This window comes from Patiria miniata, unplaced genomic scaffold, assembly GCF_015706575.1.
Source record: "Patiria miniata isolate m_02_andy unplaced genomic scaffold, ASM1570657v1 HiC_scaffold_3, whole genome shotgun sequence".
NCBI classification, from domain to species: domain Eukaryota; kingdom Metazoa; phylum Echinodermata; class Asteroidea; order Valvatida; family Asterinidae; genus Patiria; species Patiria miniata.
In genome coordinates, this window is record NW_024037069.1 from 41,182,337 (window position 1) to 41,201,094 (window position 18,758).

The 18,758-nt window shown below is 40.0% G+C and overlaps 1 protein-coding gene and 1 non-coding gene across 4 annotated transcripts in view; one reads left to right on the top strand and one right to left on the bottom strand.

The window, feature by feature from the left end:
- LOC119738711 (MICAL-like protein 1) overlaps positions 1-14,651 on the top strand; it is a 29,050-nt gene extending 14,399 nt beyond the window's left edge. For 2 of the 3 annotated variants that reach the window (XM_038213646.1, XM_038213648.1), the window contains 9 exons: positions 159-300; positions 2,173-2,246; positions 2,923-5,172; positions 5,853-5,945; positions 7,057-7,180; positions 8,019-8,118; positions 9,560-9,795; positions 11,157-11,189; positions 14,501-14,651. In XM_038213646.1, the coding sequence (XP_038069574.1) occupies positions 159-300; positions 2,173-2,246; positions 2,923-5,172; positions 5,853-5,945; positions 7,057-7,180; positions 8,019-8,118; positions 9,560-9,795; positions 11,157-11,189; positions 14,501-14,574 (3,126 nt within the window). In that variant the 3' untranslated portion in view covers positions 14,575-14,651. The remainder of the gene's footprint in view (positions 1-158; positions 301-2,172; positions 2,247-2,922; positions 5,173-5,852; positions 5,946-7,056; positions 7,181-8,018; positions 8,119-9,559; positions 9,796-11,156; positions 11,190-14,500) is intronic. The other variant, XM_038213647.1, reaches the window with a different exon arrangement.
- Positions 1,536-1,608, bottom strand: Trnas-aga. Its single transcript has one exon. It is a non-coding gene; the product is annotated as a tRNA-Ser (tRNA).
- Positions 14,652-18,758: the final 4,107 nt, after the last annotated feature.

Genomic DNA, 18,758 nt, shown 5'->3' on the forward strand with positions numbered 1-18,758 from the left:
GAATTTTTGACTGTCTGTGACTGATCAAACAAAGGAGGGTTTTAATATGTAAATTTTAAATTTAGGTTTGGGTTACCGGCGGTTACCTGTCAACATGACTCCACAGGGCACATGGTGTGTATTGAGCCCTCAATATTCTGTTCTTCATTTCTTGACAGGCATTTGATGTTGCCGAGCAGGAGTTGGGTATCCCAGCCCTACTGGACCCTGATGACATGGCCACCATGCACGTACCGGACAAACTCAGCATCATGACCTACGTGTCACAGTACTACAACTACTTCAAGGATAAGAAGCCAAGTAAGTCTCTCTCAGTCAAGTTAAGGATGTGTCCTGCCTGAATCTGTTAGTTTGTGGCTACGGCTCATGATTTTGTCGTGGTGCACCATAATGAATAGCCCTAGCCGTAGATAACAGTGTCCATTTTGGACTTGGTTGAGAGCACTCCGTTTCTTGGCATTGCTTTCATTAACTCTAACTCCCTAGGCCTTTTTGCTAGGATGTAGCCTTAATCCTGCAAAATCCTCCAATTGGCCTCATGGAAGAATAGCATATAGCCTCAATCCTGCAAATTCCTCCATTATTTCTTGAATATGGTCCGTGGAGGGGTGACCACTGCCTGAATCCTGCAAAATCCTGGCAGTGACTGTCAATATGTTGAGGCTTGGCCAGTGACATCCTGGAGCAGTGGCAGTGCGGAGGATTTCGAGCATAATCCGGGCTTATATTTATGCATGGCTGAGCAAAAACAACACAAGGTCCGGCCCAAGACCTTGACAAAATGCATTCTACGAAATCAGTAACGCACTTTTGCCATGTAACCTCAATCCTCCAAATTCGTCCAATTTGGCAAAGAGGATTTTGAAGGATTCAGGGCGGTTAGGGTTCATTATTGGGCATGGGTTGGCGATAAATGTTTAACTTGTACATGTACAGGTAGTACCTATTAGAACTCTTAAGGTGACTGGTTATTGCAGTTCATTTGCATTGAGAACCATTTAAAAGATGTCATTGTGACAGCAGTGTCTCTGTCATGTCTGTGTACACATACCGGTACATGTGTGACTACATATGTTGCACTCAGCTTAGCATGACATTAATCCTTTTTACTATTTGAGATTGAAGTTGAAGAGAATGTCCTTCCTGTTTGATAATCATAAAAAACTTTCAAAACGTGTTTGGTTTACCACTTATGTTTCTGTGACTTTCCATGCATCCATTATATTTACCTTGATACAGAACTTGCAACATGATTTTGTGTACGTATGGTCTTTCTCCCTGTCCTGTTTTTGTTTTCTTACTTTTTGATACTCAACATCTGCTGCATGCCTATTACCTGTTTTAATTATTAGTCCCTGTTTGCTGGAACTTAGCTTTTTAGTTACGTTATTACATTGCTCGCTTCACTAATTTTGTCTCTTCATAAGATGGAATTTTTGCGTCAAGTGATGTAAATCAAATTAGGTTTTGCCCTTCACCGACGTATAAACACTGTATACTCAGTGTGTTACCTCCTGAGTGAAAGTTGGAAAAAATCACTCGGGTGGGACTCGAACCCACGACCTCCTGCTTTCTAGAGCAGACGTCTTACCACTCGACCGCCGAGCTTACGAGCTAACGGAATCAGTTGGCTGGTTCGAATCTGATGTACATAGCAGCGGGTACCGCATTAACTACTCATAAGATGGAATTTTTCGAGTCCCACCCGAGTGATTTTTCCAACTTTCACTCGGGAGGTAGCACACTGAGTATACAGTGTTTATACGTCGGTGAAGGGCAAAACCTAATTTAATTTTGTCTCATTTTGAAAATATGGAACTATTTTTTCTATTCAAAAGCGCATCCCATTTCATACATTTCTTTTGGGGTCAACATTAGTTGTTGAGATACTTTGGTCATAAATATATCTTAATCCGTACTATCCTTTTTCTATATTCATCAATGGGAAGCTTGTCGTCTACTATGGGAATAGAAAGGACCATACCTGGCTCCCCTCTGCACCCCTTCTGCAAGAAAAATCAAGGATCTGCTCTCATTTTGTTGTTATATTCATTCACAGTTTTACTTATTTGCACCGCTTTTACTTCTGTAGAAATTTAAATTACATGCAGTTTTTTATGACACTTTTGTCCTTCTTCCTGAAACATTTTAAAATGTTTTTTTTTTTTACAGTTAAGGATATTGGGGGCCAGAAGACCAGGATGGCAAGCAAGAGACCGGCAGGGGAGTCCCCGCTACAACACAAGGTCAGTAAAACTGGCCAGTTCTCTCCTGTATCGCTAATGTTATTAAAAAGTGATTTTTTTATCCCTCGTGACTCGTAAAGGTAAAAGTAAAGGGGACGAATCTGTGTTCACAGGAACAGAGTGACCATCTCTCTTTCATTAGCGATTGGGCCAGACTTATATGCTGCTGTGGGGGGATCGCCACACCTCCTCCACAGCGAGTCTGTTACCTTCCCAGCATTGAATAATGCCGGTACCCATTTAACACCTGGGTTGAGAGGAGTAATTGAGGTAAAGTGCCTTACTCAAGGGCACAACACGCATGGCCACGGCGGGGCTCAAACCCACAACCTCACGATCATGAATCCTCGACCGCTAGACCACAGGTGCCCACATCGTGACTCGACGTCTCTTAAATTTCTGCATGAGCCATTCGTTTTGTTCCATGAGGTATTGATTCTGGAGTTTTTTTTACCATAAGTGGAGTTGATAACAATTCTGATTCAAAAACAAATATGATATAAACTAATCAGACAATCAGTGTTGACTAATCTTGTTGTAATTGACAAAAGGGCACTGTTTTAACCAATTTGTTTTTAGCATGTTAAGTGTAGTTTGCAGTTCCTGTCTTGAATTAAGAAAATTGTTGACACATTGTTTCCTGAATTGTTTGTGCTTTTTTTTCCTTTTTAATCAGCCCAACAAGCAGCCCACCTTGGGAGACACCTGTGCAATATGCGGCAAGAAGGTCTACCTGGTGGAACGGCAGGTAGCGGACGGCAAGCTGTACCACCGCAACTGCTTCCGCTGCACCAAATGCAGCACCACGCTACGGCCCGGCGGCTACAAGGCCACGGCCAACCCCAAGCAGCTGGAGTGCCTGGAGCACGGCGACAACATCTGGAAGCTGCGATCGGACATGGCCAGCCGGGCCTCCAAGGAGAAGAAACAGCCCAGTGATGGCGGGAGCATCTGGGAGGCCAGGCCTGGTGCTAAGGCTGTGGCCAGCGGTGGTGGCAGCCCGTGGGAGAAGCAAGATGCAAAGCCAGCTCCAAGAGAGAGTGGCGGGGTAGGTAGTTTATGGGAAGCACGGTCTGGTTTGAAGCCTGTGCCCACAGACAGAAGTAGCTCTGGAGGTCCGTGGGCAAAGCAGTCTGATGGTAGACAGGTTGGGAGCAAAGACAATGCCAAAGCAGACCTAGGGAAACCAGCCCTGCCATCGCAAAAGCCCCTTGTACCTGGAGCCCTTCAACCGCCTTCCAGTAAGCCAGCCGTACCCATGCATCCGCACCTGCTAGCTAGTAAGGCAGCTCGGGAGAGGTTCAACAACCCAGCAGCAACTCAAGAAACGAAACCCGCCCAACAGCCTCCCCCGAAACCCTCCCCATGGGCATCATCCCCAAGTGGTGCATCACCGGAAAAGAATTTGGACAGTGATGTTGCAAAGACTGAGTCGACAAGGCAAGGCTTGCTGGCCTCCCTTGCCGCCGTCAGGGGAAACATAAAGCCTGGCACTGCAGCATCCAAAGAGGACATGCTAGATGTCTTGGAAGGAGGCACGGGCCGTAAACTTGCCGTTGGGGAAGAGGATTCTCGGGAAGCCAGCCCGGCCAGTTCAAATTGGAGCTTGTTGAGCGATGCCAAAGAAACCTCCAAGAGCTCCAGCAAGGACGAAGAGAGCAACTCGGAACTACCAAAGGAGGGCGAGAAACAACCTCCTGAAATGGATGAAATGAAAGACGAGTCAGCTCCCACTGTGGAAACTCATTCTAGAGATAGTGGGCACACATCCTCAGATGTCTTCAGCTTAACGAGCATCAGCTCCATCAGCCCAACCAACAACTCAGAAACCAGCAGTTTGGATACGGACCAGTTGAACTTTGCCAGCGGTATCGATCCTGAGAAGCGTTCATCGGCTCTCAGCAGAGACAGCACGAGTGACCATGAGGGGGTAACAGCGACCCACCTGAACCTCTCTGATTCATTCTGCCTGGAGTATGACACCACCAAAGCAGATGAGCCTGCAAGTGAGACCTCCAATAAGGATGGAGAACCAAGTAACGCTAAAACAGACTCTAAAAAAGATGAGGAAGCTGTCAAGAAAGAACTCAAAGCAGATAAACACGAGAGTAAGCCAGAAAAGCCTGCGAAGGACAATTATGATGAGAGTCTGAATCCTTTCGGAGATGATGACGATGAAGAAGAGGAAGTCAAGGAGAAAAAAGATAATGGCTACAAGAATCCATTTGACGAGGACTCCGAGGATGATGATGATGCCTACGATGACAGTCTCAATCCTTTCGGAGGGGATGACGATGAATCTACGCTGGGATCACCTGTTACTCAGTGGCCCCCTCTCCCAGCGGGAGGCAGTTCACAGCCCGCAGAGATCCCTAATCAGCAATCATCGTACAAAGTCAAAACCAGGCAGGAGATCCTGCAAGAGATGCAACGGGACCGTCACACGCTGAAGGCTCGCCAGAAGCGTCCGGCGCCTCCGAGGCCAGACGGAGGCCCACCCAGGCCTGAAGGAGCTGTCCCGCCCAGACCCAGCGCACCTCCTGACCGACCAGGCTTGTCCAACTCCAAGGAGAAAGACGTCGTGAAGCCCCCGCTAAGATCACGCAAGAGCAGACCCGCTCCGACTCCGCCAAAGGAGAACGGCAGACCGCCAGAGACTAAAGATCTCAAATCTCGTCCAGACAAGCCACCTCCACCCTGCCCGGAAAGCCGCGACCAAAGAGCAAACTCTGATGTAGCCACGAAACCGGTACCCTCACCTCGTTTGAAAAAGCACATAACACCAAACAAGGAAGACGACGGTAGGATTTCACCGGTTCCCTCTCCAAGGAGGAAACGTTCAGTGGGAATGAAAACTGAGGAGGAGTCGCCTAAACCCTCTCCAAGGATGCGAAGAGGAACTGATCAACTATTGGACAGGAAAAAGGTGAATCATTTTTATTTTTTAATAATAGTGGCTCACTGGTTAGCAAACTAAAGCTGGGGAAACCCAAGATTGCAGTATTGAGTTTTATTGCATTGTAAGAAATTATGCTCATTAAAATATACATTAACCAGTTCACGCCGGAAATATTTTGAAAAGAACGGAAAGAGGCGCTGGATTACTTTTCACTTGACCTCAAGGCCGGGCGGGTTGAAGCCATCACCCTCGGGCAGCACACTCATATTTCCGGCGTCACTTGCTGCGAGCGGGTCACTGACAGATACTTCCGGCCTCGCTCCCTGCGTGTTTATCCGTCATCCGTTCCGAATACCGCAAAACCTTTGCGTGTATACACGTCATCTGGCGCGAACTGGTTAAAGTTTCAGTAATTGTTATACACAAAATAAACTCACATTAAACATGTACAATGTAAAAGATGAACTTATGAAAAAACGTCACGTTATTCAGAAGTCTGCCCATTCTGAAATGCTTGACTCTTGATGGAATTGAATCAACTCTCCAGTGATCACTTCAATTTCCTAGTAATATACTTTCGTCAAAGTTTTTACACACAAGTGCAGAGTTAGTTGGGTTTGTTTTTTTGTAGTAAACATACCATTGCAAAGATTTGTTGATCAAACTTCATCTTATGATGGTTGACTTTCATTCGTCCCGTGTCAAAGGTCAAGCCCCCAAGGCCGACCTCTGAACCCATCAAGCCACCCACACAGGGCTCCAGGAAGAGGGCGCCAGCACCTCCGCCCATTAAGAGAGAGGTAAGCACGGGTTGAAGGAACTTGAAATATCCTCTGAGGTGTGACCTAAATTCTTACTCAGTGGTAGAACTTTTGCTTGAGGGTCTTTGTTGAGTAAAAACGTCATTCAATAAAAATGGAGACATCAAATTTGCAAAATGTAAGTTTTGTGCCGAGGAGTATGATTTCACAAGCTACTACAAAAGAATAGATGTTGAGTCCTATGTTTGTATTGTGGGAATTGAACACAGGTAGTTGTCAACTCAACCCTCCTATGTAAACAAACACACTGAGCAAAGTTGTCCTTTCAGTCAAAATCGATTAAGTGACTGTTTTTAATGTTTAAGATCTTCCAGCCTACATGAAGCAGGATTGACTGGCTGTGACTGTTTATGTAACTTGATACAGCTGTCATTTGACTGTGGGTGATTGATAAGCCAGCTGTGCCTACCACTTGCATGCTTTTGTCAGTTGACTGAATTTGACTAGTCACAGTGCTTGCTTGAAAACGATCCGTCTTTTGGTGACAAGCCTAAGTAAAAGACAGGGCAGAAAAAGAGGATTGATTTTATGACAGTCTGTGACTCTTCAAACTGCAGGAGGGTTAATGTTTTCAAATCTATAGCATATTTGAGTAAAACATCAACATTAATATCACCAACAATCGCATTTATTTCTCTGTTAATTTTTTTGACTTTTGAGGATACAGTGATGCAGAAATCTATATGGAAGACTTGCAGCTCCTTGCAAAAATAGCATTTTTGTATAGTCTCCATTCCAATATTAAATATTTTATCTGCAACTTGTATTGTGTTAACTCGTTAATAACAATAATGCCCAGAGGCAGCCTAAGTTGAAAATACCTAAATTGCGTAGCAACACATGAAAGGCCAGATAGTTCAGGCCTACAACTTTCATAAAGGACACCAGGGTTTCTTCCGTTGTTTGTAACAAACGTATTTGTTACTGGATCGCATGAGTTTTGAGGTCATGTTTGAAAGAAATGATTTGTGTCAATTTCATGTACCAAATGCTCTGGGCAAGCAGCATTGTACGCTCAGCAAAGTGTGGTCACTATTAAGAGGTTAATTCTAACTCTCTAAAGCTAATGTGACTTTTGTTTTGACCGTAGGTTGATAAGCATCACATCGATCCCACCATCATCCAGAAGGAGCTTTGTGAGATTGAGATCCAACAGCGCGAGATGGAAGGCAAGGGTATCAAACTGGAGCAGAGTCTTAGAACGGACATGGAAGGTACAGAGTTTACTGAATGCCTAAAGAGCAACTAGAGAGCTAGAAAGGTTCAGCTTACCCTCAGTGGTAATAGTCAAGACACCGGCCTGATTTCATTGAGGGTTAACAATTAGCATAGTGATTTTAAGAAAGACTTTGCTAAAAGCATACATTATGTATTTCTGGTAATGAGACCAAGGATTCCTCAAAATATGTCATTGTTATGAATGTGAGGCATTCTGGTAAAATGAGACAGAACTGGGCAGAGGTCGAAATGAGGGTTTGCGAATATTAGGAAAGAGAATACAATTCTTCTTACAATTTTGTTTGTTGCGCTTCAATTGGACATTCTGTTGACAAGTTATACATGTAGCTGTTTAAAGTTTGCATTCATCGACATGTCAAAAAAGTAAAATACTGAGAAAATGGCCTTCAACGTTTCAACTGTCATGAAAATGAAAGATGCCAATTGTTTTCCCTTAAAAACACTTTTATCCCACGATTTTTATACTGTTTTTAAAATCTGTGTAGTAGACATATCAAAGATCACAAATATCAATAAATTTGAAAATCAGAAAAAAATCACCCCCATTCATTTCTTTTTTAATTTTTCTTCACTGCGGCCTGTGCCCAGGTCTGTCTCATTTTCCAGACTGTGTCACAAATAAGCCTCATTTTCTTGTGATTTGGCTGTTTACAGTCATTTCAGGAACTCAAGCCTTTTATTGCAAATAATACAGTGCAGTATTCACGTGTGTGTACTGTACTTGGACACCTCAAATTTCCTGCAAAAATGTCTATGTTCTATGAGTTTATGTACTTTCGCTTATTCTGATCTTTACTGTTTGATATTTATTAGGGAAAGAGAACCAAGACAATGAGGAACTTCTCGTGGAATGGTTTGCACTGGTCAATGAGAAGAACAAGCTACTGAGACGAGAAGGGGAACTAGTCGCACAGTGAGTTATTGATATTAAAGCTATAGTCCATCATTTGCAGCCATCCGAAAAAGTAACTGGCGTATTATTGTTGAAAAACATACTTGGTTGAAATATAGTAAGGGAACTAAACTCCCTGTGAAATTAATCTTTCTGGCAAGCTATCATTGTGAAGTAATCAACGAAAGAAGGCCTTTCCAACGGTGCGTCTTAAGACGCACCGTTGGAAAGGCCTAAATTAGTAGTTCATTTTGTTATTCGGCACAGCGCGCGCAAGCATTGGCACGATGCACACGTGCGCGCAGTTGCTATCATTTGTCGGATCAGTGCGCGACATCGCATATAGCTGCAATTCAAAACATGATTCAGCAACCTTTGATTTGAAATTGAGATTCTAGAATGCTGTTTTTCTCAGAATATGCAGCTGAAGCTGAGCTGAAACTTCAGGTTAGTTGTTCAGTATCCTTCATTAGATTTTGAACATTTTTGTTGCTTCAAACGAAGAAAATGCACAAATTACAAATGATGGACTATATCTTTAACGAAAGAATGGAGATTGTAGTGGGACAATCAACAGACCGCTGTATTTTATTTTACCCACAGTTTCATTCACCCTCCAAATTTCCTCTGTCCTACAAGCATGTCTGCTCACAATAACCATGCACACATGGACGAAGACACCCCCCCCAAAAAAAAATTGGGGTCCGAACCCAGGACGATTCCTTTTTTAGCAAAATGTATGAAAATGTTGCACAGTGATTGAGGTTTGAGAAACTCAAAAACAGGAATCAAATGCATTTGATTCTGATTTCTGAATCAGAATTATGATTCAGCATTTTTGAGGGATGAACTCCGTTGTGCATATTTACCAGGAATGAGATTTGTCAGGGTTTTTGCTGAATTTTGTTGGGATTTTTCCTGATTTCAGGATTTTCACTTGGGTAATCTGGAATTCCTGAGATTTTGCCGTAAAATGTTTCTACGTTTTAAGGTCGCATAGAACAAATAAAAGGGCCATTGTAAGGGGCGCCTTTAGGCAAGTAATACATATACCATAGATCCTACCTTGCTCCATGGGCCCACGGTGACCCTCAAATCCTCTGGCAATTATTTTCGTGGATTTCTAAATTTTGCCCCCAAAATCACCCCTAATAAGCATGAAGTAACCCATACTAGTTCCTTTTACCTTCAATTCCAGACTCTTCAAAATAAATTTTACATTGTAAGGATCTTTCTTTCTTTCTTAAGATCATACACCCAAATGATTTTACATGAGGGTTTCACTACCAGAAATTTTAGTGATGTTGTAGAGGTTTATCCTAATGCCTGTTTTTTTTGCTGGTAATAATGGAGTCAATTCAGATTTTAGTCTTGACTTCTGGAAGGAATTGGAATCAGTTCTAACAAGGTTGGAATCCCCAAAATTGTCTTTAAGTATCCAAATTTTCCTTGATTTGCTCAGAGCTCAGATGCAGGACCTGGAGCTGCAACAGGCGGAGATCGAGTACGAGCTGCGCTGCCTGATGCACAAACACGAGCACCAGAAGACGGACGCCGACAACGAACGGGAGGAGAAGCTCTTGGAGATGCTGGTGGAGGCGGTCACCAAGAGGAGCCAGATCGTGGAGAGACTGGAGGACGACCGGAAACGAGAGGAGGCCGAGGATGAAGACATCCAGTCCATGATGGAGCAGAGCGGTAGGTATAGCGCTGACTGTAGGGGTTGGGTCTTGCCGGTCGGCTGACGAGAACCCAGGCATTTTTTTTTTTCAAAGCTTGGTGTCATCTTTGATTTTTTTTATATCATCCAGACAAAGTAGAAATAATCTAAATTTTGGCCTCTTGTGTATGTCGCGAGTTTCGATGTTCATTGAGCCAGGATCCCCTAAGTTGACTGTTGGGGTTGGATCTTGACTGTCAGCTAAGGGAATCCAGGCAATTTTCTTCGAACCTTGGTGTCATCTCTGGTTTCAACTTCATCCCTGGCTGTCTCCAGAATTTTTAAGAAGACTTTATATCGTCCAAACCAAAATCGATTAGTCTTAACTTTGGTACCATGTCATAAGATTTGATGCTCATCGTGCCAGGGTCCCCTATAATATAAGTTGACTGCTGGGGTTGGGTCCTCGACAGTTAACAGACTAGAACTCCCAAACATTGCCTCGGAACCAAATGCGGATATAAAGTCAGAGAACAGCCAGGTTGAACTGGTGGAGCTGAACCTGATAGCCTCAGTTTAGCCTCAGTGACTCGGTCCTGATAGCTTCAGTGACTAAGTCATTCAGTCGGTGAGTCGAGTCAGTCAGTCGGTGACTCAGTCAGTCAGAGGTACAAGGCTTGACCTTAAGGTCCAGTCCAAAAAATGGCCAATCAGAATATAAGGAGGTACTGTCGTCACGATGCATAGCAAAGGTCCAATTTTAGAGGCTTTGAGAGTGTCGCCTGCACGTGAAAAATAACAGGTGTTGCACAGGTTAACTCACACATTAAGCGGCAAATCAACTTTTGTTGACAATATGTGGGATTGTTTTCTGTCTTTTCAAATACTTAAAGGCATATAGGATCATATTCTTTTCAGGCATTTTGTTTGTTTCCGATAGTAACACCACTCAAAATCCAAAGAAGAAGGTTCAAAACCTAATATGTTGACAGTGGTTGAAGTTTCAGCTCAGTGGATGTTACTTTTTTTTAGAAAACAGTGAAACGCCATGCACAACCTTTTGATCACGAAACGTTATTTCTTCAAACCCACTCTTTATTTCCAAAACAGCAAGCCAGACGGAATAAATTCATGTGGTGTTTAGTACCAGTACGATCTGTACTCCAAGTAAGCGTTTGGATAATAACTGGGTATGTTACTTTTGGGATGAAAATGATCCATGCCTTTTAAGTGGTTTTTAGATTCTGAGAGTCAGACTTTTGACATCCATTTTTGCAGGACTGAATATTACTTGCTAACATGCACAAAAACATTCTCCTAATTAATATGCCCACTTGTATTTGCTCAAATGATGTGGAATTTCTGATAAACGACCCGGACCTTTCTTTGAACCCCCTAGTGCCCAAAAAGGAAAAAGGAACAAGCAAAAAAGGTTTGATTTCAGGATACATTCATTTTTTTTGCATGGGTGTTTTCCTGATGCTGTGTATTTTGTTTACCCTCGTAGTTCCAAAGGTTAAAATCTTAACAGCATGACCGTAAAATTGTTGTGGTAGTTAAATGCACTGTTTGTATGCATGTTTTAAAACTATTTTTGTGTGAGGCCAAAAGAAAACGGAATTCTGTTCTGTGTGCCCAATGTGTCTAATGTTAAAAGGGAATATACAACATTCGCTTTTGCTGTAATTTTCAGAAATGGATGGATTTGGGGGGTTAGTATTTTATAGCAAATATTGCTACGCTGACTTGCTTGACGTTTTGGGATCGGAGATGCTGGAAAAACCAAGAAGAACAATCATTTTTTGAAGTCTGGTTCCCTGACCCCACTTAAGATGAAACGGAGCAATTTATAGAAGTCAGGGAATTGTAAGGTCAGGGAACCAGTCTAGCTGGCTTGTACCCGTTCACAGGTGTGTGATCGAATGCAAAGAAAAAGCGGACTAACTAAATATGACAAATTGGCAGCAGTATTTGAACAAAGCCAGTCTTTTCAAATGCTGGTCGGCCGACCAGCATTGGAAATTGATACAAAAATACCACTTTTCTTGAAAATTTCGGCACACCAGGTGCCATGATTTTACAGGATGCTTTAGACTGTCATTCACTAACAGTCCAGTTAGGTATTTCGTGATAATTTAGTAGTTCTGTTTTTTGATGTTTGCAAGTGTTGTATGTTCCCTTTAAAGTTCTCAAGGTTTGGGGGTAATTTTCATTGAACAGCAAAAACTAAATTCAGAATCTTACTTCACTGACTTCAATTGTTCCCCCTTTTGAAATGAAATTTGAAAGGAATCCGGACTTTTCCGGACCGACCGTTGAACCCATTGAAAAGGTTTTGCTTTCCATGGCCTCATGCATATATGTGTGTGTAGATTAATGTGGTGTGCTGGTGTTGACCCTTATTTTATACCCCAATCTAACCAAGTTGCAGTTTCACATCATTGTTTCAATTGATTCTAACTAATATTTTTAGCAGTTGGCAAGCGTTTCGTGCTTCAAAACAATACCCTCAGCAGGTAAATTGCCTTAAGTACATGTATATCCAAAAATATTTGCATCGGAAAATAATGCCCTGTTTTGAAATCATCACGATACGTTGTAGATATTGTATAGAAATCTAGAAGGCAAATTTCTTTTGCAGTTCAATGCAAAAATAGCTAATGTTACAAACAAATATTCCTCTGTAGATATCCAGATCCTTTCTTCAGTTTTTTTTCCAAGGCTGCATGATGACCTCAGGAAGAATAAATTGTTGATATTTATTGCTGTTTAATTATTAAGCAAAGCATGAAAACAAAAATCAAAAATATTAGGCAATGTGGTTAATTAATCTTTGCCATGCAGTGAAACTTTCCTGTAAGTTTTTTCCTTGATGTTTCATTAGTTATATTTTGTTATTTATTCATCCAAGCATAAGTAAATGGAAAAAGTGTTAAAAAAAAATTGGGCATTGAAGCTAAAACAAAATGGCCGTGGAAACGCACAGATGTTCAAGTGCATGCAGGGTGATTAACCCTAACCCCTAGGCCTTTTGACTAGGAACCACCCTGAGTCCTCCAAAATCATCCATTATTTCTTGAATTTGATCAGCGGAGCGGTAGCTATTAATTGCCTCAATCCTTCAAAATCCTCCAACAATTACGGTTAATGGGTTGAGGCAGTGCCAATGACATTCAGAAGCAGTGCGGATGATATCGAGCACAATGCAGGGCTCAATTATACATGACTGATCATAAACAATGCTAAGTACAGCCAACAAACTCGACACAGTGCATCCTCCAAAATCTTCAAAAAAAAAACCACCTGGAGGATTTTGGAGGATGGAGGAGGGTTAGGGTTAAAGAAGTCTTTGCGCAGATCAAGCGCATTGCTATTCAGTGCAGCCTATGCTGGATAAGGTATTTCAAGCCTATCGCTAGCCATAAGCATTATTCTTACTTTGGTTTTGGTTTTACCATGTCCTAATTTCTTCCAGTAAAGCAGTACTAGAGTAAAACTGCTTTGTTTTGGTTTTGAAGTATTTAGAGTTGACATATTCTGAAAGGTGATCTGGTCATGCATGCATGCTTAAAATGATGAAGGGTGCAATGTTGAAATTATCATGAAGTTGCATATCATGCAAGTTGGATATTTCTACAAGTGTGCCGTGATACGTTTTGTTGTTGTGCAGCAGCAAAAGCCTGCAACCTGGTATATATTTTTTCTTGGGATTTTCTTTGACCATGCGTTAATTCTCCATGAGTTGAGTTTAAAAGTCATAGAAACTTGTCGAAACAAAGACTGGCTCCTTGCACAAACCAAATTGAAAAGTCTACACCGTATTTGAGTTCAACAATGAAACTGCAGGTTTGGGTGGACCAATGAAATGTCTTCTTTATTTTTCCTGCCACCTAACCCAACTTTATACTCGCATCATTGCATGCGTCGTCAAGTAGTTCTTAGTGCAATTTAAACTTGTTACTGCTCCCACCCTTTACATTAACCTTGGCCAAAGAAAATGGCACCGCAAACATTATTCTCGTTCAGAAAAGGACGGTGTTGGCCTTCACCTTTCATTAGGATCTCTTGCTAAAAACTAGACAGCACAAGCTGCTCTAGATTGAAAAAGAAAACGAAAGTTTTCAATTTAAAAAAAAAAATATGTAAGACACTAAGGCAATTTGGTTACACTGATAACACAAAATCCCGCATTATCTCTTTTGATGAGCTGAAGAAGATCTCTATGAATGGGTGAAAGATTGCGGCCAAAAGGGTTTCCCTCCAAATTTTCCAGTGTTTTTTTTTCTTGTTCAGTTATTGATGTATTGTGTGTAATTGAGCTGTAATTGCTATTGTACATTGTCTTAACAGGAGTTTTATTTCAAATTCCGATTTACCTGTTTTTCATTCCACTTATTTGGTATAACCTCATATAGAAATTTATCTTAGATGAAACATCCAACGTGTTTAGTTTATTTGTTTTGTTTGTTATATGTTTTTGTTTAAATCATTAGTTGTGTTCATTTCCATTGTCATGTTTTATCGCCATTCTCACACCATCTTTAATATTTTAAATCATGCTCATCGCCATCCAAATCTGATCAGATTGTCGTTTCATTTAACTTGTTGTTAGTGTATTTGTACGTCTTCGTTGTGAAGTTTTGAAAGACTGTCTGTTTATAGTGTTTGTACATCGTGTGGTTTTCTGTATTTTCTTGTGTTTTATTTTCCTGTCGTTTCTTCTCTAAATTTCTGTTTTTTTAGGTTTGGACAAGAAAAACATGGAGAAGAAGAAACAAAAGAAGAAAAAAGTCATCAGCGGCCTCCTAGGCAAATAACCTCTCCTATGCACTGCTCAAATGCCTATAGCTTTCTTGGTTGATATTACAAGATGTTTTAGATTTCCTCCCCCCCCCCCAAAAAAAAAAAGAAACAAAAATAAAACAATTTTAAGCTCTGGTAGGAACTTCTACAATGCCACTTGCTGGTTGGTTGGTCTGTCTGTCTGTCTGTCCCCGAAAATTGACCAAAAGTATGGTGTTCCATATGTGCCACCGGCGTCGCATTTTTCAGCACTGGTAGGGATCATTTTGATCGATTTCATGCAAGACTTTCATGCAAGACTCTTTGCAAGACTTCTTGCCACACGGCCAGAGCTTATTGTGCACTCGCACTTGTTTAATAATGAAGGGTCTTTTTAACTTATGATCTCAATCTGCAGTTTTGACAGACAAGTTTGTTTGTTGGAAATTTGTTGCCTCAAGACATGATTGAGTGATGGTTAATTGACCGTTGAATTACACATGTTTTCTTTTGGTCAGGGGCGATGCTAGACACAAAAAAAGGGTTGAAGAACCTCAAATGTGATATTTTAAAAACAAAAAATGTATCTAACAATATTGGAAGATTTTTTGTCGTATTTATTCAATTTTGATATAATTCTAAAAGTTTTGGTGGGGGTTGGGGGAGGGGGTACATGTAGAAGGGGGATATGCCCTTCCTTTATGTGACTTTATAGATCCATACCACAATTTCTTAAATATATGAGAAAAATTTGAAAACGTAAAAATTGGAAGTTCTCAGTTCCAATAGTTGGGACTTATGCTGAACGATGTATTTTGTGGAAAAGGACATCCTTACATAACACTCCAAATGTAGTATGCATCATGTAAAAATCTTGTCAACTCGTGCAGTTGTGACGTGAGTACAGTACATGTAGCAGTTGTACCGGTGTCTACTGTACATTGCTCATAAATATTTACTGGTATCAAAACATTGCCACATTTTGTAATGAATTAGATTTCTATAAATCATTCGTTGTCTTTTATAAGTCATTTGTTGTGTTCGAACTGTTTGGTTTTTTTTTTTATTACATTTTCTTTAATTTCATTTTAGTTTCATTATTTATTTGTTTATTTTCTTGTACATGTATACATTAGTGTTTGTGTGCTTGTTTTGTGCACTTTGAGTGTTCGTTCCTTTGTGACCGTGTGAACATAGGAGACTGCTCAAAATGAGTCCAACTTTTGGCATATCGATATACTTACATGTTGTATTATTCAGTTGTGTATTTTTGGGGAGAGTAAGCACTTATAGTACTAGTCCAGGCTGTGGTCAGTTTGGAAAATGTTTATTTGAAATGATATTTACAATTTTGTTTTAACATATAATTGTATTGGTGCTCCTCAGTTTAAGCAATATTTAAATATCTTACCGAATTGCATGCATATTTTTTTTAATTTAAGTAATGTTTTTCCTAAGTATAATTTTGGAATGACGTATCATTTACGGTTGTGACATTTGACAGAACTATTTTGTTGGACACACGTCGTACACAATGGGGGTTCTGTCCAAATTGTCCATCAATATTCATTTCAATGTTAAAGCTGTTTGGGCGAAATCAGCTAAAATTGTCCATCAATATTCATTTCAATGTTAAAGCTGTTTGGGCGAAATCAGCTAAAGTTTTGTTTAAAAACCTTCTCTTGTCTGATGTATGAAGAAGTTGCTATCTGAGTAGGATAGTTCGAAACCTTGAGTTTTAACTTCTATGCAATGCAAGATCTTTTGGTCATAGTACTTATTTGTTTTGTGCGGTGCAGTGTTATTTTTAGGGGATTGATTTTTTTTTAGTCTCATGTATGCTAGTGAGGCTTGAAAAGTAGTAGCTTCATTGACGGAATGGGCTAGTTCATTGTGATGGAGAAACTACAGTTGCTATGGTGTTATACAAGTTTCTCAAAGCAAGTGAATTTGATGCAATTGTGAGATCTTGGTAAAGAATCAGGCCATGTATTCTCACATTTTTCGAAAGCTCATTAGGTGCTGGTGAAACGTTTTTGTGATTGATTTTTGGGTACATGTTTAAGCAAACTCTCTTTTCTGATATTTCCAAGGACGGATGACTTGATGCGTGTTAATGTTTCCAACAGGCTATCTTTAGGCCTAATGTCCCTTCTTTTCTAATGGATGAGGTGTAATGGCCAGTTTATACTTGTAACGAATTTGAGAGCAATTACACTGCAAACTTGTCATGTCATAGTGGGTGTGCGCGCTGCAAATGTGCAAAAAGTTGAACTCATTTCAAATCTGCTGAAATTTGGTGCACAGATTTTTGACAATTCCCGTCACCCTCAATTCAGCATTCGCATTTATAGAATGGTTCGTACTTAGTGCGAAGTGTAGTGTGAAGCAAATTTGTAGGGTAGCGGCGAACGTCACAATGAAATTTCAGTAGTTGACATCATGAAGTTTGCTGCGGAAAAAAATTAATAAATAAATACATGTTTTATGCATGTTCAAGGTTTCTGCAGTATATTTCACCATTACAAGTTGTAAACTTTAAGCTGTATTGGTAGATGATACTAGCTCCTCATATCTCAACAACTTGTCTTGAGAATGCACACTGCAATCGCCATGTGTGAAAAGTTGCCTTTTTAGAAGTCAGAGCAAAAAGTATAAAAACGTTTACAACACCTGTAATATGCAAGATTTTATTTGCTTATTCACTTATCATTTCTTGCTCCCTAGATAATATAAAGTACATGTATATCTTTTCTTTTGAAGTGTTTCTTAACCTTTTGTAGGTGTACAATGCTGAGTTTTAGTATTACAAGAACTCTAGCTAGCTCAATCTGTCAAGCACAGCACTTGAGTTGATATTACTTTTTTTCTGACTTTTTCAAGAATCAGAGGGCATTTACCGAGCATTTTTTCTTAACATATTCTTCATTGTAGGTGTATTCTAAATGCATGTGACAGTTCAAAATTTGATTGTGATAGATCATTTAGAGCAGTTTTTGTGTTTCATCTCACCCTCTGCTTAATGTACCAAAACTATTAAAACACACAGAATTTGCTGTTGGTAATGCTATACACATTTTTTGCAGATTCCATAATTTTTCTAGTGAAAATATTAATCCGAGTTGCGGACATGTGACATCACTTTCTCATTGATAATCTCAAATGACAGTTTAAAGAGATACTACTCTGAATAAGTATATGAAATTGCAGCCAAAAAAGCATGCCTGTTTATTAGATTTTTTTTTACTTTTAAAAGTGCAAGTACAAAAAAAAAACCACTACGTCAGACTTAAACTTTGTAATTGCTTCCATGAAAAATTATTAATTAATATCAGCTTTATTGTATTTATTAACCTTTTTTTTTTTCATTTACATCTTAAGTTAATATGTAGCTAACTTTTAAAAGTTATTTGTGTATATTAGATTGCCAGATGTACAAAGCAGAAAAGCAGACACCATATTTTTGTATTTAACGTCACACATTTGTTTGGCTGTATTGCTGATTTAGTTGCAAAATGTGTAGCTAGTTTACTAACAAGTTTAATGAGACCGGTTAGTTAAAGTTACCTCTATTATCAGGGTTACCATTAAGTCAACCACAAGTCAATGGCAAGTTAGTTGCTAGTCAAGTCAAAAGGAATGTCGCAACTATAGGAGGGGACAAGTGACAAAGGAGTGCTTTTGTTACAGCTCGTTTGAAAACTTGCGACTTGACTGAATGATATGATTGATCTTTATTTGATTTGTGATGACCTTTGAGGAATTGAATACCACTCTGATGCCCTATTCTTTTATTTATTTTATCTTACCATTAATGACTTGAGATTCCAGAAGGGAATAGCACAAAACACTTGAACAGTAGCCAAGAAATACTTAGGTTCAAGATTATTGGTAGGCTAAAGCTAGAGGAGTTTTTTAGTCTTCCATTGATTTTCAGTAAAAATTTGTTTAAACATTATTTGTTTATACTTTAAAAATGTACATGACATCATTCCTATGTCCAAAAACACGGTCTGCAAAAATTAAAAATGTTCTCCATCAAATAATATATCTTTTGGTGGAGACTTTAAAACAAAATTAACTTGGTGTTAACTATAAGTTTGGAAATTGGCACAGTTGCAAAATTCTACACCTTTAATTTGTAATCTGTGCATGATTTCTACATCATGTAGTCGTGTTTTACAAAGGGCTTTAAATTATGATTTATTTTTTTAATGTC